This window comes from Anguilla rostrata, chromosome 5, assembly GCF_018555375.3.
Source record: "Anguilla rostrata isolate EN2019 chromosome 5, ASM1855537v3, whole genome shotgun sequence".
NCBI classification, from domain to species: domain Eukaryota; kingdom Metazoa; phylum Chordata; class Actinopteri; order Anguilliformes; family Anguillidae; genus Anguilla; species Anguilla rostrata.
Window position 1 is genome coordinate 33,810,586 of NC_057937.1, and position 24,921 is coordinate 33,835,506.

Sequence of the window (24,921 nt, forward strand, 5' to 3'; positions counted from 1 at the left end):
GAACCTTCCTCGAAGCTTCGATGCTCCCGGGGCAGGGCGTCGGCGAAACGCCCCAAAACGCGAACGTAACGCTGCGGTATTGCGTTCGAATTTCGCTGGAGGGGGAACCACCTTTCGCGAGTTCACAGAAAAGGGGCACCTCTAAAAATATCCTAACCCGAGAAGAACCAGCGTGTGTGTGTGTGTGTGTGTGTGAGAAGTGCGACGGCGTCCTAAGGTTTTCGAGAGTGTTGCGCTTTGATAGAAGCTGACATCTGAATTGAGACATCGATTTTTTCCCCTTCCAGGTTTCCAGGAACCATTTGGGGCGCACCGTAGTCCCACTAAAGTGAAACGTACTAGGCGAGGCGCTCGTTTTTGTTGGACCGCGTTCACGGTAAACACTGCTTTACTGAAAGGGGATGCCCGGAGGCTGGCATTTTCAGAGGACTTTCGACGATTCGGCGATTCCAGTTTAATCGACGCTCGTCTGTTCGCCGCTGTTGCTGAACATCGCCGCAAATCTGCGAAACCCCCCTACCGCGTCCCAAAAAAAAAAAAGATTCCCTCCGTTTTTAGCGATCCCTTCCACTTTAGCGCCGAGCCGTTCTGCGGCAAACGATGGACAGCGCCGCGTTAAAAGACCAGAGCCACGTGCGCGACGCTACAGGACTGACGTAGCCCAGGAAGTGCGCGTACGCCCCTGCCCCGTATTATAAACGTGTGTTATTATTATTATTAACACCCTCCCGGCAGCGCAGCCGCCCTGCAGTCAGAGACCTTCCTTTGCAGGTTCACTGCACTCCGCTCGGCTAACGTCACGCCCCACACCCCAATTACATTACATTACAGGCATTTAGCAGACGCTCTTATCCAGAGCGACTTACACAACTTTTTACATAGCATTTTACATTGTATCCATTTATACAGCTGGATATATACTGAAGCAATTCCGGTTAAGTACCTTGCTCAAGGGTACAACGGCAGTGTCCTCATGCGGGAATCGAACCTGCGACCTTTCGGTTACAAGCCCAGTTCCTTACCCACTGTGCTACACTCCGTCCTATTACTCCCCCCCCCCCCCCACCACGTGCCACCCATCACTCATCGCTGTAACTTCCACGGAATATCAGGCCGGCTTTAGCTTAAAAAAACAGACGCGCAGCACTCTGGCGCACGTTCATTTACGAAAACCTTCCAGGCCAAAAGGCGCCCTTCGGCTGCAGCGTTTTTCTGCACCGAGCCTTCGCAGCTTCCCCGCGCAAACGCCGTTCCTCGGAAGTCGAAGTGCGTGCGTACGGCCTCCCGCCGAGCGGGAAACGATAAACAGGGAGCTCTCGACACGACACGAACCCGGAGGCTTTCGCGAAAGCCGCCGAACCGCAGGGAGGTGTCGTTCCGGCACCAGCCACCCGCAGTCTGCGAGAGGACTGGGAGACTTGAGGATCGCCGCGCGCGAGCGGTCGGACGTGACCGACGGCCGCCGAGTCGTTCGCTGGAGTTCACGCCGACGGCGGCGGAGGCGGCCCCCGAGGTCAACGCGCGGCCGCAGCAGCACGGCCCCCGCCCGCTGAACGAAGGAGCGCGCGGCGACGCCGCGGTCACATGTCCTCACACCTCGTTCGAGCGCAGCGGGAGGCGGCGGCCGCAAAGCGACGCGGCGTTTCCATCCGCCGCCCACGTCCTTCGAGGTTTCGCCAGTTCCAACCGTCCTTTTTCTCAGCGAGTTCGCCCGGCGGGGCGCCTCCCGCGATCGACTGGCGAGGAATCTCTCCGTCTCTCGCGCGTCAGCCTGTTCGCACGAACGTTTTTAGTTCTTCGCTCCGGGCTTTACCGTTTGGTGTCGCTTTAAAACTAAATTAAATTCCGATTTTCGGAACTGTTACGCCGAAAATGAAGCCGTAAAAGACTTTTTAAAAAGTTTTAAGAGTTTTAAGACTGACATGTTCCATTCTCCTGTCATGACAGCGAAAATCCAATTTCCAAAAAAATCCCCCTCTTCTAAAAAAAAAAAAAAAACACCTCCTGCCTCTCCCTCCTGCCTGTTACTGTGGCCTACACTAATAATATCCACTGACTCACTGCTTTGATCCTGACTTGACTATCCATTGACCTGGTAACATTTGACTCTATATTCCGTGCTCTTAAATAACCAGACAGGCTCTAGAATAACCATCAGGGCTTCCATGACTTATGTTGTCTGTGTATAAAATTGCAGCCCATGGTACCAGAGACCAAAACTTGTATTTAATAGCTTTGCCCTGAGGGTACTCAGTTTTTTTTTGGCATGTCTGTATATTTGTCAGCCTGTCTGTCTGTCTAAACAAAGGACAGATAGTAAGGACATTTTTACCACGCAAAGTTAAGGCTGCATGAAAGGAGCAAGGGTCAATCTCCGATTGAACTTTATTGGTTTATTAATATCTCCGATTGAACTTCATTGACGTATTAACTGTGATTGTTTTATGCCATACACTAAAGTACAGTCAAAAAAGGGAGCTTGTAAAACATACAACGTGGAAATACTGGTGACGTACCGGAAGATCGGCGTATGTCCTGGTTTGGGCTTGTTCCAGGTGAAATGCGAGGGGACGGAGAGGAACTGCTCGGCGGACCCGTCCTTCTTGAGGCCGTGGCCCCCGCCGCCGCCGCCGTCGTCGGAGAGGGGGCCCTCCCGCGAGGGCGAGACGCTGCCCGGGTCCTCCAGGCCCGCCGGGTCGCCCGTGCCGGAGAGCGGCGGCCGGTCCTGCGACGTCTTCCTGGTCTTGGAGGGGACGTCCAGCTCGGCGGCCGAGCAGCAGTGGAAGGGGGGGGGCGCCGCCGCCGCCGCCGCGGAGGAGGAGGAGGGGCTGCCGGCCCAGGTGTCCTCCGTCACGCTGCCCCGCGGGGAGTGGCCCGGCGTGGGGGCCGGGGAGAGGCGCGGGGAGGCGGAGCCCGGGTAGCAGATGTCGGCGCTGGAGTGGCGCCTCTTGCCGCAGGGCGAGGTGGGGCGGGACGACGGCTGCGACGGCGGCCGGGGGCTCAGCCAGTTCTCGTCGGTGACGCTGGCGCGGGGGGAGTGGCAGGGCGACTGGCGACTGGGGGAGAGCTGGCGGGGGAAGGGCGGGTGGCGCTGCTGCTGCTGCTGCTGCTGGTGCTGCTGGTGCTGCTGCTGCTGCTGCTGGTGCTGGTGCTGCAGGAGCCAGGGCTCCTCCCCGGGCGAGGCCAGCGGGGAGCCCAGCGTGAAGCGGGCCGCCGCCTCGTTCAGCTCCGACTCCACGTCGTCGTACGCCTGCGAGAAGGACTCGCACGACGAGGCGTCCGAGAACCAGCTCCGGGACGACAGGCTGCTGCAGGGGCTGGGGCTGAGGGACGAGTCCCGGTACGACGGGTCCAGGGGCAGGTACAGGTGCCCCCGGGACAGGCACTGGTCCTGGCCCTGGCCCTGGGCCTGGCACTCCCCCTCGGGCCCCGCCGCCGCCCCCCCCAGCCCGTCCTCGCCCGCCTCCATGTCCTGCGGGCAGCTGGGGGAGATGGAGGTGATCTGGATGCTGGGGCACTCGAAGACCCTGTGGCCCGCCGCGGGGCCGTACTCGTACCCGGGGTCGTAGGCCTTGTGGGCCTGCAGCCGGGAGGGCGCCGAGCCGACGGGGGCGTGGGTCTGCAGGCCATAGCGGGGGATCCCGATCGGCTGGTTGACCGCGGACTGGGGCTGGCCCACGTTGAGGATGTAGAAGGACGAGTTGTCGTCAGGCTCGAGGTCTGGGAGGAAACGAGAAGGAGAAGAGAAAATACGCTGATTATTTAAAAAAAGCTTCACTCACTTTCAGCTGTTCTATAACCACGAGACAGAGGACAGGTGTGCATTTTAAAATACGTCTCAGAATACCCTCTGCTGCTAACTGCTACATATGAATTCAGCAGGAGGTAGTTTACTCATTTGACCTCATAGATGCAATATAAATTCACGCCAACATTTGTGATATACCGTGCCATACCATTATTATTGTTGCTGTTATTATTTCTGTTATTAAATAGCTTTCTTGTGCATGAACTAATGATGCAAAAACATACAGCCGGCCAAGAAACAGTTGAGCAGCCAAATGTCCAGTTACTTTTGCTCCCCTAAAATGGGGGAGACTGTGCATAAAACGGGCTGTAGCTAATTCTTGCAGGGATCACCTGATGTGAATGAAAAATACCCACAAATTAAAGCTGACAGGTCCCAGACTTAAACCTCATATGCATTTGTTTCATTTCAAATCCAAATGCTGCTGGAGTACAGAGCCAAAACAAACCAAAAAAAAAAGTCACTGTCCAAACACTTATGCACGTGTCTGTATGTACATAAATATAAATAAATAATGTGCACACATACTCTATGTATCAATGCAGTACTGATCAAATAATAATAATAATAATTATTATTATTATTATTGTCATTATTATTATTATTATTATTACTATTATTATTGTTATTATTATAAAAATTTTAATAGTACACAGAGACCTCTCTAGTGAAGTTGTGATCCCTGTCTCCGGCGCTTGTGAAAACGTGTTCACACGCCCGCGCACGCTCGCGGCTGTCGGCGCTGCAGCGGCGGCTCGCTAATAATACCGCCCACGCGGCCGGCCCGCCAGCAGGGGCCGCGCGGTAACAGCCGCCGGCCCGCCGGCCCGCCGTGGGAGAGGACGCTGTCGGCGACCGCGCGGTGCGGGGGAGAGACGGGCAGAGACGGGCAGAGACGCATCCCTCCCCTGCCCCCCTGGACGGGCAGGAAGCCCTCCTCCGCACCCCCCCCGCGTTAGAACGTCACCGCAAACCCGACTGTGCAAGCGCGGTGCAGCGAAAGTGTGTTCGCTCCCTTTATCCTGACGCCCTGAATGGTTTCAGCTCTTTAGACCAAAGGTGATATTAGACAAAGGGAACCCGAATAAACACAAAACACATTTTTTTTTTTAAATTGTTCTTTGTTTACTGAAAAATGTTATGAAACACCTATATCACCCATGAGAAAAGGTCATTTCCTCTTTAAACACAATAACTGGTTTCACCACCTTGAGCAGCAATAGCTGTTATCAACTGCTTCCCATAATTTGATATCAGTCTTTTCACATTGCTGTGGAGGAATTATAGCCCACTCTTCTTTGCAGTACTGCTTTAATTCAGACAAATTGGTAGGTTTTTGAGCATGAGCTTCCTGTTTCAGGTCCTGCCACAGTACTTCTATTGAGATCATGCCAGGACTTTGACTAGGCCACTCCAAAACTTCAATTTAGTTTCTTTTCAGCCATTCAGGACTTGCTTAGTTTTGAATCATTGTTTTGCTGCATAATCTGATTATGCTTCAGCTTCAGCTCACTGACAGATGACTGGACATTCTCCATGAGAATTTTCTGGTACAGAGCAGAATTCATGGTTCCTTCAATAATGACAAGTCTTCCAGGTCCAGAGGCATGTGAAATGCTGTATTTGCTTTACAGCAGACAAAACTAGACCTGTGCCATTCAGAAAGTTCCACTTTATACTCATCTGGGATTATCCAGGTGCTTTTTTGCAAATGTTGATTTTTCTGGTTAGCAGTAGTTTCCGCCATGCTACTCTCCAATGAATCCCATTTTTGCCCTGTCTCTTTCTTATTGTGGATCATGAACACTGCAGTTCTTCAGATGTTCTTCTGGGATCGTTTGTGACTTCCTGGATGCGTTGTTGCTGCAGCCTTGGAGAAATCGTGGCATGCCAGCCACTCCTGGGAAGATTCACCACTGTTCCAAGTGTTCTCCATTTGGAGAGAATGACTCTCACTGAGGTTCGGTGGAGTCCCAGAGCCACCAAATTGGCTTTGTAACCCTTTCCAGACTGATATATTTCAACAGCTTTTTTCTCATGTCTTCTGGAGTTTCCTTTAATTATGCATAGTGTGCTTGTAGAGACTTTGTGGTGCCTACTTCACTCTAGTGGTAAAGTTCAATATGAGTGAGGTCTAGATTCAACTGGGTTGGCTGCAATCAAGTCTGGCTGTGTTCATAAAGCTGAATATAATAATCAATTAAATATGGATAAATAGTTGACTGAGTAACGAAGGGGGAAATGACTTTTTCACATGGGTGAAGGGTGATATGGGTGTTCAATAACATTTTTCATTAAATCAATTAAATGAACATGTTTTGTCTTTACTCAGTTTCCTTTTGTCTAATATTACATTTCGACTAAAGACCAGAAACCATTCAGTATGACAAATATGTAATAACAGAGAAAATCAGGAAAGGGGCAAACACCTTTTTCACGGCACTGTATACAACATAAACAGCAGTATAACGGCAGCGTGGTAGCTTTAAAGGCTCCTGTGCTTAGTCATCTGTTTAAATCGTAAAAGTACTGGCAGCATACTCCTTTCCTCACATGACCTCTGGAAAAGACCAAATTGAGTTAGCGAATGAGCAAGCGAGTGAGTAAGTGGATAAGTGAGGATGTTAAGTGAGTGAGTGAATGTGTACGTGAACGAGTGAGTCAGGGACTGAGTGAGTGACTGAGCGCATGAGTGAGTGTGCAAGTGAGTAACTGAGCAAGGGGACAAAGTGAGGAAGTGACTCAAACGAGCAGGGGAAGGATTCAGCGTGCTCTCGAGCCTCTGACTGAATCCTGTTATTTAAATACCATACAAGCTGAGCTAAAATAGTCAAAGTCACGCAGCACTCGACTGCCAGTTCACCCTAGGGTTGAATCAATGAGATGTCCGACCAGTGCAGAACAGCCCAATGTCGGTGCCAGGACTGGGTTGTGGATGAGTGGGTTTTGAGTGAAGCCTTGGTTCTTTAACGGAACTGGACCCACTCAGTGTCACTTGCAGTGCCAGGCTCCCACTCCTATAAATGAAGCGGGCTGTCCCCCAGGAGTGGGTCACCCCTCGGGAGTGGGGCGCCCCCCAGGAGTAGGTTGCCCGTCAGGACTGCATGTTCCCAGGATTCCTCCACTAACTCCTTTATTAATAGAAACTCAACACGAATCCAGCGTGTCACAGGATGCATGTCCTCTCGCTGCAGGTTCTGAGTCACAGGAAATAGAACTGCAACAAAGCCAGTCACAGCAGCAACTGAACACGACAATAAAAAAAAACCATGAACTTCAATTTCCTATTATCGCTATGGGATTCATTCGGATTTCACATCCTTGCAATCGGGATGCAATCTGCATCCATAATAAAGGGTTCAAAAACAGCCATCATAACATTGGAATAAAATGAACGGTGAAAAGTAGGCTGATGTTTTTCTCCTTGGTAGCAAAAGAGAATCAGTCAGCAGTTCAGTATTCAGTCAGAACTCAGTGCAACTCTATCCCAGTATGTTACACCAAACTAAATTAAACTCAAGAAACCGACGAAGCAAAAACATTGGGGCTAAAAAAATGAGCTTTCCAGGAATCTCCAACTCTCCCAACTGAAAATGACAGTTTCACCTGTGACAGCACTCAAGAAAATGATTTTTGCTGACAATCTACTTTTCTCTAAGAATTCTACATTTCATTTAGGCATGGAATCAGAGGGTAAAAATAGAAAATGCATCTCAAAGAAGCATCCATCCTGTCCGTGGACTAAGAGCGTCCTGCTACCACAGTAAAAATATGACACAAGCAAACCCATCGGCCAATGAGCACAGACCAAACCACCATATAATTATTCCCATTATCTTGCAAGTGGCCTTCACTTAAGTTAACAGGCTAAAGCTAATACCCTACCAGTATGCCTTATATTATCTGACTGTAACCACCATGCAACACACTGTACTGTCGGAGGCCTGTAAAATGGATTTGGGGATGCCGAGGACGATCTTACAATGAAGGGAGCCCTCGCCGTACTCGCTCAGCTCCTCCGTGGTAACGCTCGACATTTTCTCTCGCGGGAGTCGGCGGAAGACCTTTGACGGGCGCTCCCGCCTCCCCGGCGGGTCTCCGGGTTCAAAGCCGTGAGCGCTGAGGCCGCCCCCTGAGCGCCACGCCGCCCGCCGCCCGCCTTGGCACGGGAACCCGAGCGGGGAATCTCCCTGTCACAGCCACCCCGCGTCCACCTGTTCTCAGAAGGCCGAGATGCCGCCCTCCCCCTTCCCCCCTCTTTCCCCTCTCCCCCTCCCCTGCTGTCGTCAAGGGGACAGCTCTGAGAGCCCGGTCACAAGGTCAGATCCCCAAATATATACCGCGCAGGGAGTCTACGGGCCAATCCGAGGCTAATCGTGCCAGGCCGATTCTAATGCGGCGGATTAATGCCATTACGAAACGGTGAGGGCGTCACGTTTAAGGCTCTGCTGTAGATACAAGATACACACGCCGTCTACTCAGGTATCATTCAACATCATCAGAACACAACATGCATCTGAAAATACCAAATAATAAATAAAACAATAAGCATACATACATGCATAAAATATGCCTACACATACATGCCTCCATCCCTTTCAATGAATTTATGCCTGCCTGATGAAAATCACTAAAACATACCTGGAGTAGTATATTGTAGTAACAACATAACACACTTAAATGATTTAAAAAAAATAATAATTCTTTTGCTTTGGGTTTAAAAAATCACAGGTAAAACAGGTTCTTTCATTCTATCATGGTAAGCTTGGCATACACTGAATTTCTTACTGCAAATTATATTACATGAAAAAAAAAACAATGAAATACATCCTAGTAAAAACAGAAGCCAATGGTCCATTCATAAAGTAGCCTACCCTGATAAATACAGCTTTGATGACTTTCATGCATAGCGTAGGCAAAAATGAGAGCTGTAACTGCAGCTGCCGGAAGCAAGTCGCACAAAGGATTATTCGTATCAATTAGGCTAACCACTAACAATCAGAATGAACTCAGATGTCTGTCAAGCACAGTTAAGTAATTGTTGTAGTTGCACAGTAGATAAGAGCCCATAAGGCTATGACTGGCTTACGGGTTAGCTTGCAAACAAACCGCCAGTTTATTTTAGACAAGACCTGGAAAAACACTACCTATGGAGATGATTCTGAAAGCAGTCATTTTCAACTTGAACTGTTTTTTCCATCGATAAACAAAAAAAAAAACATTTTTCACGTGACAGTTAGGTAATCGTGTGTAATTATAAACAGCACTAGTGTTAGAAGTACTGGAAGTAACAGCAGCAATAGTAGTATTAGTGACAGAAACAAAAGTCGTATTATTCTTCATATTAGTACAACTCACATTCAAACACCTATAGATAATATTAAATAATGTTTATTACTTTAACATTAAATTCTGATTCTATTAAATTTCATCTATTAATAATTATTTCACAGCTACTTTAACAGACATGTTGAAAGGGTATGCATCTTTGACTGTGTTATATTTGATTAAGTTTCTTAAAACTGGGAATTGAAAAGTTGGAAAACGGTGAATAGAAGCTCACTTCCTCTTTAAAAACTCTCACATCCAGGCAAGGCACGAGGGATTTCAGGCCACACCTTTTCCTCTTTCTAGGATTTTCAGTCCCTAAGAGCATAAGGGTAATCCTCATGAGCATGAGAATAAGATGACTGAACAGCCTAACATAGTTAGCATCAGTGCTGAATCCACCACAGGGCTAATACAAGGCTTCAGGCTATGGACCACACAATGAATACATTAGTGTGGACGAAAGTCCTGCATTGCTGAATTAAAATTATAATAAACCTTTGCTAAAAGCAAATACTAAATGTTTCATCCCCACAGCATACACTGTGCTTCAACAGAGTCAGTAAACGCAAAGACAAATACATTCAGATTACAGACGGACTGCATAATAATGCTGGATTCCTCATCTGGAGCACCTTGTCTGGTCAGCTGGCAGGAGACTTAACCAGCAGCGTCGTCCTGAAGTGCCCACATATCAGATAGCGAGATGATCTGGTTAAATAAAGAACCCAAAGAGGCTTTGCGGGGCTAACGTTAGCCAGAAATGGCTCGGCGGCGCCATAACCCAGGCCGTGACACACTCACCCTGAAAAAAAAAGTGCCAGAGGTTTCACAGTCAGAAGGGCTCCAACGGGCTAGGGATGGGCTCGAGTGCTCGAGGATCCGAGTGCACCCAAGGAAAAAAAATGACTACAGAATAAATTCGCGTGAACAGAATAAACGAGTTTAGTTTCACTTTTTATTTTTACGTTTCAGCTTTAGCAGTTTTTTTGCTTTATGGGTAGTGATGTTAGTTTCAGGAAAAACTTGCTCCGCAGCCTGCAGCTAATTCGACAGGTGTTGTGACTTAAAAGCGGTTGAGTTTTCAACCTTGTTGGCCTCATAAATGATACAAACCCGATCAGCACCGATGTTCCTTGACCGGCGTCAGCGATTCTGAGCATTTTTGAGCGTTCATTCGCTTTCGAAAATTACACAAAAATGTAAGTTTAAAGTCAAGCCAAAATTGCGCATCAAATTAAAACTCCATGTAAGGATTTTTTGTCTACAATACGTTTATTTAAGGTTAACAATATTTTAAAAAATATTGCCCTGCCTATTGCTACATTTCCCCATTTTGATTGCCTACTATAATAGGCTATATACAATAAAAATATTGCTTAACACAACCGTGGGTGCGGTATGATCTAATGATATGTCTAATGATTAAGGCTGAGTGTATGACACAGAAACGATAAATAGCCTATTGGCTAAACTTCAGCCTCTAAAGTCACTGAGCGGTCATGGCCTTCTTCCTTAGTGCGGCTTTTAACCTTCTCTGCTGTTGGTTCATTTTTTTATGCTTCTGTTTTTTACTCTGTAGCACTTTGAGATTTATGTCTAATGAAAAGTGCATTACAAATTAAATGTATTATTATTATTATTATTATTATTATTATAGTAAGGTTGTTGAAAATCACGGCAAACTGAAAAGAGTGGCAGCGTTTAAAAAAAAAATAAAAAATTCATCAAATTAACAGATCTCATATGCGAAACCACTGAAATAACATGCGCAACGCGCGCAACAGTAGCACGTGCGTTCAAGTGCACTGTAATCCTCTGAGCTTCTGTAAACTAGATGCCCTATGTGAGCGTACGTGTTTTTGACCGTCTGTGTCACACGTCATTTCGCAGGCATGCGTACCATAAACGAGCGGGCATTGCCACCTGACGGCACGCAGGGAACGCGGAGCTTCATCTTTCACACGTTTCCGTCGCCGGGCCCCGCCACGCGGGTGCGTGTTTTCCCCTCGCTGGTCTCGCGCAGGGAGGCGCGTGGGCGGGTGGGGGAAGCGTCGGGGCCTGCTCAGGATGTGGCCGTGCCGCGGGCCCCGGGGCCCCTGCCGCTCGCTCGCTCGTTCGCACGGAAAACTTTGGGCGGGCGACCGCGCGCGGCTCGGCCCCGCCCCGCTCTCTCCGAGGCCCGCCGCACTCGCCCGCCGAGCAGAGCGCCCGGCATTCAGGTCTTACCGGCCTCGTGTTTACTCAACAACACACCTGTGGGTATATCTGGCGCGAGCGGTTAAAAATAATCACCACTTCTGTTTGTTTACATACACCCGCCGGTTTGCCGCAGCCATACTACCGTACTCACTGCCAATTTGAACGGCTGCAGTGACACAATGCAGCCCAGTCATGGGCTCTCAGAATAAATAGAGGCGCCTTTTCATTTTTGATTCATCAACTTGAATAATTAAACCCTTTTGCATTTTCTAGCATTAATCGGATTTTCGCGTGAATCATATACACATTTTCAATCATCACTTAGTCACAGCCGTATCCACGCAGCGCTTCATAGGGTCGGTGGCGCGTAAACGTGCAGTAGTAGCAGCACAGCACTTCACTTGTGTCTGTACAATGGTCTGTTTGCCTTCCAGTACATGCAATCTTTCTGCAGTGGGCTTCCCAAAAGGCTGCGTTTCTCACACGGTTGTGTTTTGCTTCAGTCATGAGTAAGACGTCATTTGTGGACATAAATTCCGAAGAAGTGCAGATTTTGTCATTGATATCGCTCATTATATTTAGATTTTATCACAACATTACTTAGCCTACAAGATACAACAGTGGTTAGTGGATAACTTAACAAATTAATGCATTTTCATCAACAGGTACAGCTGTTTTTAATGTTGTGTGCATCATCTCATTTAGTCAAAAAGCCCTTCAAACACTTAAAAAGAATACATCCTAAAAATTAAACGGGCTGGCAGCAACAGTTGAAAGTTTCGATTTGACTTCTACTACATTTCCAGCTCACTAACCGTAGTGATGACTCTTCTTCTCTTCACCTCTACGCTCCTTCATTCGATCAGCACTTCTGCTGTGTATTTTCAACATGGCCCTGCCGCCTGCACCAAATCTGGAAACAGCTGCCTTTTTCCAGAGATTTCACTGTAATTGTTTACTATAATACAAAATCTATTCTTGCTGACCACAAAGGGTTTTTTGAGAAACCGTACCGTAGGTGTCTCAAAACGATTCCTGGTACAGAACTTTCCAGAACTGCTGGCAGCGCGCCATCCACTCTGAGCGGTCTCTGACGCTAAGCGCCCCAGACCCGGTCCTCGGTCGAGTTCGGAGCGGTCATGGGAGAAAGAGCTGGAAACTTGCCGTCACGCTCTCCGAAGCGTCCATCACAACAACGGCGGACAAGGGCGCTCCACCTTAGCCGTGCCCGAAGCGGGGGGCGGCCATCTTCCTCGAGCGCCGTCTGAAGAGGAAGCGCTCGCGGACGCGATCCGCAGCGGTTCGTCTCTCGTTAAGCGGGAGAGATCGCGTCGAGCCCGCTCTGACAAAAGAGGCCGGCCGTTGCGTCATTTTTGGAAGGGCCTCCCGCCGCACTTACAGGCGGTTACGTCACGGGCCGCCCCGCCGACGTCCGCTAGCGAAAGCGTCGCCCCCAGCCAACGTCGACATATGTTTGACTTCTAAATAAAGCATCCAAATTAAGCGCGTCACGCCGCGGTGGCGGCGTGGGGCGAACAAACTGCACAGTGTCCCTTCACACGTGATCTCTTCTATTCTTATACTTCAAGTATTTTTAGCTTGCTTTTTATCGCAGATTTACTTTAATAAAACGGCTTCGAATTTTGAACTGTCGTTTGAACAGGAAATGAAATGGCATCTCAGCTTGTTTTTTAAATGTTTTTTAAGCTATTTTTTTAGGATAGTAATTGCCTTTCACAAAGCAATTAACAGCCTGTGAGCTACCTTTAACAACAGAAACAGTTTATTTCAACCAGATTTGAAACAGTAGTATAAGCACACTGCCTTGCCAGTGTATAGAAACAAGAGTCTCTTGAGGAGAGACTCTCAAGAGTAGGCTGCTTGTGTTCTGGTGTTTATGACAACAACACGCTGTAATTTTTTTTTTTTTTTACAAGGGTCATCCACTTTCCCAAGTGCGTAGATCAGAAAATCCGTCCCGACGGCCATCTGCAATAAAACCTCAAATCGCAGATAACGTCCAAGGTTACTGCGCTAGCACGCTGGGTGACATTTAAGCAATCTGTCAAGGCCTCCTGTGCATCTGCCGACGCAGGTGGGGGAGGCCGAGGGAGGAGAGAGAGCGCCGCGGCTCGTTAGAGGGAGATTACGGATATTTGGCTGGACTAGAAACCCGGTCAAAAAAGCGCTTTGGATAATTGCGCACTGGCTTAGCGTAGCTCATCGCCTTTCCTCCCTACCTTAAGGTGCCACGTCGAAATCCACTGACGATTCACAGTTAGGCTTGTGTGGGTATTCAGTCTTACTGTAGGCCCTCACTGCACAATAATGACTAAAAAAACCTACAGTTTTGAAAGGCAAGACCACTTTATAATAAACCATATCTCCGTTAGCATTATAACAAAGCTGAAATACTGCCAGCGTCCACTCGGTGCTACGAAATGCAGTACGGATATGTAGAGACACGCCTGATAGGCCGACGAACAGTGGCGGCTTGTTGGTCTGTGTTCTCCAAAATCAATCAAGAGAGGTACAATGATGAGACAGGCCAGAAAGGACTGAGCAATCAAGTAAAAAAAAGGATAGCATCATTTTATTTGCATGTACAGCTTTAATAAAAAAAGTACACAGATTGTGGACATTTGATTGGATGCCTTATATTTGACCACTACACTGGAGCAGCTATGATGGTTGCAAAAGCCCCACACCACCTCATTAGTCAAGCGAGGACAGTCAGCACTCTGCTTGATTATTTTCATTCATAACCCCAATTTCATTTCAGTTATCTTGCCCATAAAAAAATGCATGTAGCAAGTGGTACATAAAAAAAGTGTTTTGCAAATTAAGATTCACTATCGAGCTGCAGTGGTAATGAGGTCCGTGACGCCCGTTGTCATGTTTCAGCCTGCGCGAGCTCTCTCGCGAGTAACTGTCACAGAGGACCGGCTTCCCCAACCAGGGTCGTCCGCCCTCCCCGTCCACCAATCACAGTTCGCCCCGCCCCCGCCCTTCCCTGCGCAGGGCCAATCGCGCGGAAGCGGCGCGGCCTCCTGGGGACGCCGCGCAGCTGCGAGTGGGAAGCGTGAGAAGTGGAAGGGGTGCGACCGGCCCGACTGCCTTCGCCACCGCCTGCTCACCAAAACTCCCCCGGGCTTCTCCCCCTTGAAAAGGCCAACCGACTCAGACACCGGGAAGCACCAGTTTTCAAATTTGCTGTGGTGATGGGCCTTTTACTCACAACGGGCCTGAATCACAAAACTTTTCTTAAAATTATTCTTACTTTTGTTCTTAAAAATGTTCCAACGAAAAACCGATATGGGATTCATGACACGTGTGCAGACCTTTTGCTTTTGATGAATGCTAACTGTTTGTAAATTTTATGCACGATCCTGTTCATGTGATTAGCATAAGGAAACAAGCCATGAACAAATACAGATAAGAAAAAAATGATGAATGATGAATGCGAAACGTTGTTGTACGCAGTTTACAATCAAATGTGATCGTACGCGCGTTTCGCGAATGAGGCCCGATGCGTTTAGCAAGCCCCTTAATGCGAACTTAAAGGTCAGTTTGATAAGGATAGATGTGAAAAGCTCATATCCTTGTCTATAAATCAGTTCCATCAACGTGCATGTACAAGTATCCCGGCATCAAAATGGAAACGGGAGTGCGCACACGGCAAAGAGAGCGCTGAAGACGGCTCTCTCCATTTGGGCTATCTATTACAGCAGCACACAGCGAGATGTGCATTTAGCCTATAAAAGGCCTGCTTGAAGCATAGCAGGGCCTTCTGCCATCCTCCATTGATTGGACCAATAAAACCCATTAAAAAAAAACAGCTCGAGTCACAGCAAAACTTCAGAAAGACCGAGGCCTACTCCACCATTTTACCTTTCCATTTCGGTGCAAAATGTAGGCTACTCTCTCAAATATGACCACTCATAAAATAAAAACAGGGCTGAGAACCCCAGTAAAAAAAAAACTAACGGCAGCTTTGTGATTCGTCCAAAACAAAATGCCCCTTCAAACGAAACTGGAAAAAAAAAAAAACAGGGAGCGACCGGCCATTTCCTGTCGCGGTGCTACCCATCCTAACCGTAGTCACGCTGAGGAAAACAGTAGATTCAGTTGCACTAAATTTAAACTGGACAAATGGCACGCATGGCTGCTCATGCTTTAGCCAGGAAACAGACCCTTGCCTCATTAGCTCTGAGTACTGGGGCCTCTCCATCTCAGCCAAATGTAGCGTATGGGGACAAGGGCCCTTGGGGGCCAAAGGGGTGGAATGGAGGGGAAACAGGTGGCTGTGGTAGGAATGCTTTGCTCTCTGAGGGACAGAGGGGCATCCCAGCTGTCTGGCTGCTGTGGGTTGGCCCGGGTTAAATGTTACCATAATACGTCAGCAGCCCCTTAAACTCAGATGACAGAGCTTTATCAGCCCCTTCAGCTCATACAACAGAGCGTCAGCAGCCCCTTCAACTCACACGACAGCATCAGCAGCCCCTTCAACTCATACGACAGTGTCAGCAGCCCCTTCAACTCACACAACAGCATCAGCAGCCCCTTCAACTCATACGACAGCATCAGCAACCCCTTCAACTCATATGACAGCATCAGCAACCCCTTCAACTCATATGACAGCATCAGCAGCCCCTTCAACTCATACAACAGAGCGTCAGCAGCCCCTTCAACTCACACGACAGCATCAGCAGCCCCTTCAACTCATACGACAGTGTCAGCAGCCCCTTCAACTCACACGACAGTGTCAGCAGCCCCTTCAACTCACACGACAGCATCAGCAGCCCCTTCAACTCACACGACAGTGTCAGCAGCCCCTTCAACTCATACAACAAAGCATCAGCAGCCCCTTCAACTCATACAACAAAGCATCAGCAGCCCCTTCAACTCATACAACAGAGCATCAGCAGCCCCTTCAACTCATACAACAAAGCATCAGCAGCCCCTTCAACTCATACAACAAAGCATCAGCAGCCCCTTCAACTCATACAACAAAGCATCAGCAGCCCCTTCAACTCATACAACAAAGCATCAGCAGCCCCTTCAACTCATACAACAGAGCATCAGCAGCCCCTTCAACTCATATGACAGCGTCAGCAGCCCCTTCAACTCATACGACAGCGTCAGCAGCCCCTTCAACTCATATGACAGCGTCAGCAGCCCCTTCAACTCATACGACAGCGTCAGCAGCCCCTTCAACTCATATGACAGCGTCAGCAGCCCCTTCAACTCATATGACAGTGTCAGCAGCCCCTTCAACTCATATGACAGCGTCAGCAGCCCCTTCAACTCATACGACAGCGTCAGCAGCCCCTTCAACTCATACGACAGCGTCAGCAGCCCCTTCAACTCATACGACAGCATCAGCAGCCCCTTCAACTCATACAACAGAGCATCAGCAGCCCCTTCAACTCATACAACAAAGCATCAGCAGCCCCTTCAACTCATACAACAAAGCATCAGCAGCCCCTTCAACTCATACAACAAAGCATCAGCAGCCCCTTCAACTCATACAACAAAGCATCAGCAGCCCCTTCAACTCATACAACAAAGCATCAGCAGCCCCTTCAACTCATACAACAGAGCATCAGCAGCCCCTTCAACTCATATGACAGCGTCAGCAGCCCCTTCAACTCATACGACAGCGTCAGCAGCCCCTTCAACTCATATGACAGCGTCAGCAGCCCCTTCAACTCATACGACAGCATCAGCAGCCCCTTCAACTCATATGACAGTGTCAGCAGCCCCTTCAACTCATATGACAGCATCAGCAGCCCCTTCAACTCATATGACAGTGTCAGCAGCCCCTTCAACTCATACAACAGCGTCAGCAGCCCCTTCAACTCATACGACAGCATCAGCAGCCCCTTCAACTCATATGACAGCGTCAGCAGCCCCTTCAACTCATACGACAGAGCGTCAGCAGCCCCTTCAACTCATACGACAGCGTCAGCAGCCCCTTCAACTCATACGACAGGGCATCAGCAGCCCCTTCAACTCATATGACAGCGTCAGCAGCCCCTTCAACTCATACAACAGCGTCAACAGCCCCTTCAACTCATACGACAGCGCCAGCAGCCCCTTCAACTCATACGACAGCGTCAACAGCCCCTTCAACTCATACAACAGCGTCAGCAGCCCCTTCAACTCATATGAGTGTCAGCAGCCCCTTCAACTCATACAACAGAGAATCAGCAGCCCCTTCAACTCATACGACAGCGTCAGCAGCCCCTTCAACTCATACAACAAAGCATCAGCAGCCCCTTCAACTCACACAACAGCATCAGCAGCCCCTTCAACTCATACAACAGAGCGTCAGCAGCCCCTTCAACTCATACAACAGAGCATCAGTAGCCCCTTCAACTCATACAACAGAGCATCAGCAGCACCTTCAACTCATTAGACAGAGTGTCAACCTCGCTTTGGATAAAAGCGTCTGCTAAATAAATGGAATGTAATGTCAACAGCCCCTTCAACTCATTAGACAGAGCGTCAGCATTCCCTTCAACTCATTAGACAACATGAGCAGCCCCTTCAATTCATACAACAGAGCGTCAGTTGCCCTATCACCCATTCCCTAGCAGCACCATCCCAGGCGATGTGGTCTTACACAGCAGGTATGATGGTTTTTAGTTATTAGGTATACTGACAGAATACTTGTGAATATGACTCTCAATCACAATCTCCTCAATGGTTATAACAGAAGTTGTGCTAGTTTACAGAAATTAGCATTTCCAAAATGCGGGCCATTGAAAATGTTTTTTTTATTTTTTATTTTTACCCATTTCACATGCATTTAAAGACTGCCATCAATAGTTATCTATGAATTTGACTGCCTTACAGACTCTCTTCCCTACAGGTATGCATTTTCAACAGCACAAATATTCATCAAAATTCAGCTGCTCCACTAAAAAGTAATCATTTCACAGACACCATTTACTATTAAAGCTTTGAATCCTAATCTACAGCAATACCAAACTGTGCTAAACTGATATGCTGAACATAAGCAGTGCCAACATGGTAAACTCTTGGGGTGGATTTCACAGATTTATTATCTGCGGTTAAAGTGGGTAAAAAGAGGAACATGGTGGCAAGCCAGATAGCAGCTTGTAAGTCATACCTTTTAAAAGTTAGTTCTAATGTACATTCACATTATTTTGTGCTCAGTAATATTAAACTAAACTGACTCGCACATTAAGTTTAAATATGAGTTCATGAACTAGCTAGCTAGCCACTTCAGCTAGCCATCATACCTTGCTAATGTTAGCGACACAATTTACGAGATGGGTGAGAGCAGTACCCATCTCCCCGATGTTTGTTAATTTGTTGCATGAAGCACAGTGTACGATTAGCACAACGTCAGCAATATGGAAGGGTACATTTTGGATAGTTCAGCTCTAAATTACAGAAGGCTCTGTAATAAGGTAGCTAGCTAACTCTTGTGCAGGTCTTATCAGAATCAGATCACAAAATCAAGTTACCTCTAGCACTGTCCAGATTTTCAGCATTCTTCACATCACTGTACTTGTTTTATTTAGGCTTTATGCCCACAGTCAAAACTGAAAGGCGTGCAAAACCAAAAGCTTGGGTTTTGTTTACAGGATTATTTAATGCAAACCATGTCAATCCCTATGCTTCCCGGCTAATAGTACACTCAAAACATTACAAAAAAGAGCCTAAGAGTTTGCTCATGAACAGAGACATCTTTCAACTTGAAACTGAACTGAGATGATCAATACAGCAACAATCCTGCATTAATATGACTGGAATGACTTGTGTGCTAAAATTATACAAATTTTGCGAACAATCTTTCAGTAAACTCATATACAGTAACACATTAATATTTCACAAAAAGAAAATAAAAGTACATTTTTTTATCAATATTTTTTTGGTAGATTTTTTAAACCTAAAAAAATCTTCAAAATAACCACTTTAAAAAAAGAGGAAAAAAAGAGGCCCCACAGTGTGGGAAAAAGAGGCCCCATAGTGTGGTCACTGTTAACAGTCTGAAGGTTAAAAGTCTTCACGTGAATTGAAAAAAAAAATGAATATAGTGTACAGCCCGAAACTATCAAAGGCGGTGGAACATTCAGCTATACTTCTGATCAAATTAAACAAGCAAGAAACATTTTTTTAAAAATGAAGAGCAGGCCCAGGAGTCAGAAGTACTGAAGCAGGCTATAACCCTGTCCCTTTCAGTGATGTGAAAAGTAGAAAAAAACATTTCATTCAAAACTGAGCAGGTAAGATAATAGAACAGACCCCCGATCAAACTTGACTTGCACTGCTTTTTAAAAAAAAAAATGTTTTTACCAGTTTTACCAGCTGTCAGAAGACATTCGCTTCATGCTATTTGCTACGCCATTCGATCAATTTTTAGACCTGTGAGCTTTGCCTAGTCTACAAGTTTATCACCCAGATGAGAGAGAGAGAGAGAGAGAGAGAGAGAGAGAATGAGGAATGAGAGAGAAAAGGTCCGCTCACCTTGTGATGTGACACACAGCATTCTTCCACTACAGCTTCCTGCCTGACAAAGACTCACTTCAGAGACGCTCCTCGACGCCTTGTTTAACAATATTATAAGACTCGCCGTCTCCTTGCTGGCAGTCTCCTGGAGAACTCAAAATAGTCCACCAGGCCGGCGATGTAATTTCAATCCTTCCATGATTCGTAAGTCCAGATACGGAAGTTTCTAGACACCACTTTTTAAAGGCATAAAATGTGATGCCTATAAAAAAAGCAATAAACTAAACAGTCCTTGAGTTCGGCTCCAAACTGTATTTCATAACTTTTTCTAAACTATTCGACAGCCCGAGGCAGCCTTAGACTTGGTCATCTATAGTTCTGTTTTCAAAAAAATGTACAATCTAATTTTGAGAACATGGACATTAAACCGTAGGTGTTGTCTAGCCCGTTTTGATCTGCAGACAACGCAGAGCGGTTGCCGTCTGACAGACAGAGAAAGAGAGAGAGAGAGGGAGAGAGTGGGGGGTGGTTCACGTCTTTTTTCTGCTCCTCACACCACGGGGGAAGAGGCTGTTAACTCCCCTCTCCTTAAATTCCATTGCCATCTGAAGCGCACATGGCATGCCTGGGCAACATTTGACAACCTGGACGCTGTTTAAGAGGCGGGGCCTCGAAATCCAGACGCCTCGGTCTGCTCCTCTCCGACCCGAAGCAGGGAGACCCTCTCAGACGGCACCTCCTCTGCCACGGCAGAGCCTCCCGAGGGGACAGTGCCACCGTCTGGGAGACAGCCCCCCCCCCCAGGAGAACATCCCCAGGAGCTTTCCCCTGGAAGACCCGCAGAGATGGGCCAGCGTACACCAGGACACTGACACAGGAACTGAAACATCAACCTGCACATCTCGCCCAAGAATGCACGCTCATTGTGCCATTAAAGCAGGCCAGTGGGAAATCCTGTTGAACATACCGTAAGCCTTGGCAGGCCCAACTGCAACAGTGACTACACTAGCCCCCAAAGACAAGTCATTTGCTTCAGATATGCAAAACTACCACACACAAAATTATGCGAATCCCATGGTTACTGCTTAGCTAAAATGATACTGCAGCACTACCAGTTTAGGGAGAGGGAGAGAGAGACAGAGGCTGGATAGAGGACAGAAAGACAGATGACTATTTAAAACAGCATATGCCTAATCCAATTACTAGGCTTGAACTGAGAATTGACAGCTGCATAAACCATTGCTGTACATCAAAACTCAAAACTTAGACAAGTTGGTATAGCAATGGAAAAGTAAGTTTTAATCACACCTTTCAAGGGCATCATTATATAATTACAAAAATGACAATAACTCATAAATGGTACCTTGCCAGTAGGGGAGTGCATCTTTACCTCTGAGAAGATGCTTTATAGTGGAGGCCTCTTACATTTTCTCTATTTTGAGGAAAAAGCTAGCTCTTGTCCTGAAATATAGTCCAATCATTTTTTTTTTTTAATATTAAGATATTGGTATTGCTCTGTCGCTTTAAAGTCCTTGATAGTCCTTCATACTGTGCATTGAAAAAGAAGCTTTGACAAATGATGACTAATTTCCAGCTTGCTCCCTTGAATTTGCCGTAAGATAGGCTACACGTACGATTAATCTCCACAAAGCATATTTTTATGATACAAAATGCACACTCTGAAGTGACTATTAACCACTGGCGTGCACACATTGGTTATGGCCTGACTCGAAGGTGTCGCTCGTAAGCGTAATTCAGAGGTCATTAAAAACGATGAAATGAGCACCTGCAAGCACACGCAAAATAATTCTAGGCTACTTGTCGATGGGCAAACGTGTGTTCTGTACAATGCTCCTACATACCAATTTGATAACCACAAAAAGAGAACAGCGAACAACGTAGGCTATGTAATGTGGTTTAATTCAACTAGCCTACCTCCAGCGCGAGCCTTATCAGTGTCAATACCACAGACTCAAACCTCTTGCGCTGCCTTGTTGGACAATGCTTAATGCCTAAGCTGAAAACCATTTTACTTAAGATCAGCCTTTTAAGTTCAGTCCAACATTTCTTCACACCTGCTCCATTGCATCAGGCACCGCCAACAGTGCTAGCATTAAAAGTAACTGAGTCCCGGATCTGAGACCTCTCTGTTGTAAGTTAAACATCTTGAATTTAGTCCTGGCAATTTAGCACTGAAACACGTCACCCCAGAACTCCGGCCAAGATCCCCAGTAGGCTGTTGCATTGAGATAAATATTTGGATGCTCCAATAACAATATTCCTTTAATAAAAATCATTACTTTGAATTGGTTCAATTCTATGAATTGGGACAGTAAGCTGTTCCAAGAAGTACTGAAGAGATGCATTTGCTTGTCGTTCAGATGACCTCATCTGTGGCTCAGCGTCTCCTTTTTTAGCCATTTTGAGTTCTGCAACATTGTTTGTGCACCAAATTAAAAAATTAACCCTTGCTTAAGTACAAAACTAAGTATGACAAAAACCAGCCTTTTATTGATGCATTCAGAGATAACTTGTCAAGAACCGTTTTTTAAATTTTTTAAATTGTGCTCAGCCAACTGAGACGAGGCAATTTGGCCTGACCCTCCCTCAAAAAATTATCTCATGGCCAAAACATCACATTTCACAGCTTAAAAAATGCCATATTATTGTACTTGTGAACTGTGATCGCTAACTATTTGGGAGTGGTTGCATGGTCACTTGATTTGCATCAATCATTTTGTGAATTTGCCAATAGTGTATGGATAGTGCTCGCAGCCGTTGCACAATAAGCAGCGTGTAAGACGATCAATATTTTTTCTCAGTGGATTTACCCCTGAGTCATGGCCTGGGGGCTCTAAGATTTACATAAAGCAACAGTTTCACTGATCAGTTAAATAGTACCTTCACCGTAATGTCTTCGTAATTGTCTTTAAGCTTTCTAACCCTAACCCTACAATAAGGCAAAGATGAATTATCAATGAATTTGCAAATCACTGTTGCTCGTTATTTTTACGATAACATTTTTATCACTCCAAAACACAAGCTTCCGACACGCACCTAAACTTCAAATATAGTCCACTCATTATAGACTGACATTTACTTTGTGGTTTGCGCTTTAGGCTATTTTGTGGAATTTGAGTTTCCATTTTAGCTGCGTACAAATCCCCATGCTTACAGGCCAATGAGGCCAAGTTAACAATTCAATCTGTTAAGTGTAGACAGACAAGAAGGAAGTGAAATTGACAGTTCTTTTAAAATTATAGGAAATACAAGAATTTCTAAACAAATAAATGAATAAATAAATAGCGGACAGCTTTAAATCTTTCAGAACTGCCACCTGTCATGAACCTATAAAAACTGGGGAATTTATAGGCCTAGTAGCAGTTGCAAATCAAATGCCCTTAACAAATCATGCTTTAAACACGACTGTAAACCTAGTTGATTTTCCTCTTAACTGTAAGTCTGGGGGCAGCAGCAATGCCATTGTTTCAGCGTTTATATACACCTGAAATTAGCTTTGCCACATAAAGCCTGAATGGTACAGTAACTGAGATGGCTGACCATTGATGACAGGATGAGAGCACCGTGTCAATACTAGCACATGGAATATGACAGCCATTTTCAGCATTTTATTGGCCGATGCAGCAGGAATAGACAATTCCTTATTGGCTGATATAGCTGGCTGGCTGATACAAAGATGGAGCCCTAGGATGTAGACGCAGGGGTGAAATGAAATGCATTCCGACATTGTTAACCTATACTCTGAGACAGTTTGCCATCTGTTTTGTAGCCTTCCCACCAGCTGACAGACCTCCACTTTTGAATCTTCAGGCAGGGAAACCATTTTTGTCAACCACAACCTATGAAGGCTGCTATGTTGGACATAGAGCCTTCCAATGCAATTCCCACTCTAAAATAACACCATTCGATAGGAACACTTACATACTTCGCACTGTCGTTACTTCACAAACAGATTAATCTCAATTAGGCCTAAAACGTTCAGACCGCAAGCACACAATCCCAGTGAGAAGCAGATGTTGAAAGGAACACGTTTCTAGAAAAAGACAAGAGAGGAACACCCGTGTTGAATTTGGGATAATATCGGGCGATGGAAACCCCTCGTTCCACTGGATCCGATGTCCTTCTCTGTACCCCAGTCGATAATAAGGGCTGATTAAAGATCAGCCGAGGCAGTGCAGCACAATGGGATAAAACCGCACACATATTGACGCTGTTATTCCAATGTCGCATCCAAATTCGCTTTTTTCCCGGTCCTTGGATCCAAGTCCCAATCCTTATTTTAAATTCAGGAAAATTTGATCGAAGAGGCCAGTTGCACAAACCGTAGCTTTGTCCCAACTGTCGTGAAAGCCATAATAAAGGGGAAGGTGTGAACATAGGCTAAATGAAAAGGAAAAAATCTAGCTTTCAACTCACTGGAGGTCATACATGCTGTTACATGCATAGACAGCCTAATTAAGCAGGCTATGTTAATGTTTACACTAGTAGACATTACACAATGGCCAATTTTTCTGTTTCTTGGATATACAACAGGCAGATACAGACAATCACATCAGCAGGCTACATGCTCCACTGAGAAATTAAATTGCGGTTTATGAAATGCAAACGCTGCCACACATCGATGTGCTCTCTGGAAAAGACAGATTGCTAGGCCTGCTATTTTTTGGCCACAGTAATTTTGCCTGGAAGTCAGCGTTGTCCTCATTCAAACTACTGATCTGATGTGAACTACAAAGGGAGTCCAAATACCACATTTGACAATCTGGACTGTTTTTAACCAGTTGGTTGCTTTCACATAGCCTATATTTCAATCATATGAAAGGGATAAATGTAACCATACCTAACTGATTTCCGACAGGACTGTCTTATGCACATATGACAGTAGTCATCCATTCAGATACAGCAGTGATAAAACAAAATTTACTATGATGACTATATCTGAGGATAAATGGCATGGCCTGTGCCCCTAATAACATTCAAAGGTCCCAATAACTGTACCTACAGTAATAGCGCTCCTTCACCGGGACAGGCAAGCGGAGAGAACGTGACCTCCCGTACGTGAAAGAAAGGGCGCGTCT

The 24,921-nt window shown here is 46.4% G+C and overlaps 1 protein-coding gene across 1 annotated transcript in view; it reads right to left on the reverse strand.

Annotated features, from left to right (window-relative positions):
- The window catches only part of LOC135256145 (nuclear factor of activated T-cells, cytoplasmic 3-like), an 81,521-nt gene that overhangs the window by 52,483 nt on the left and 4,117 nt on the right, over positions 1 to 24,921 (reverse strand). Inside the window, exon 2 of the mRNA XM_064337988.1 lies at positions 2,517 to 3,720. Coding sequence (XP_064194058.1) covers positions 2,517 to 3,720 — 1,204 coding nt within the window. The remainder of the gene's footprint in view (positions 1 to 2,516; positions 3,721 to 24,921) is intronic.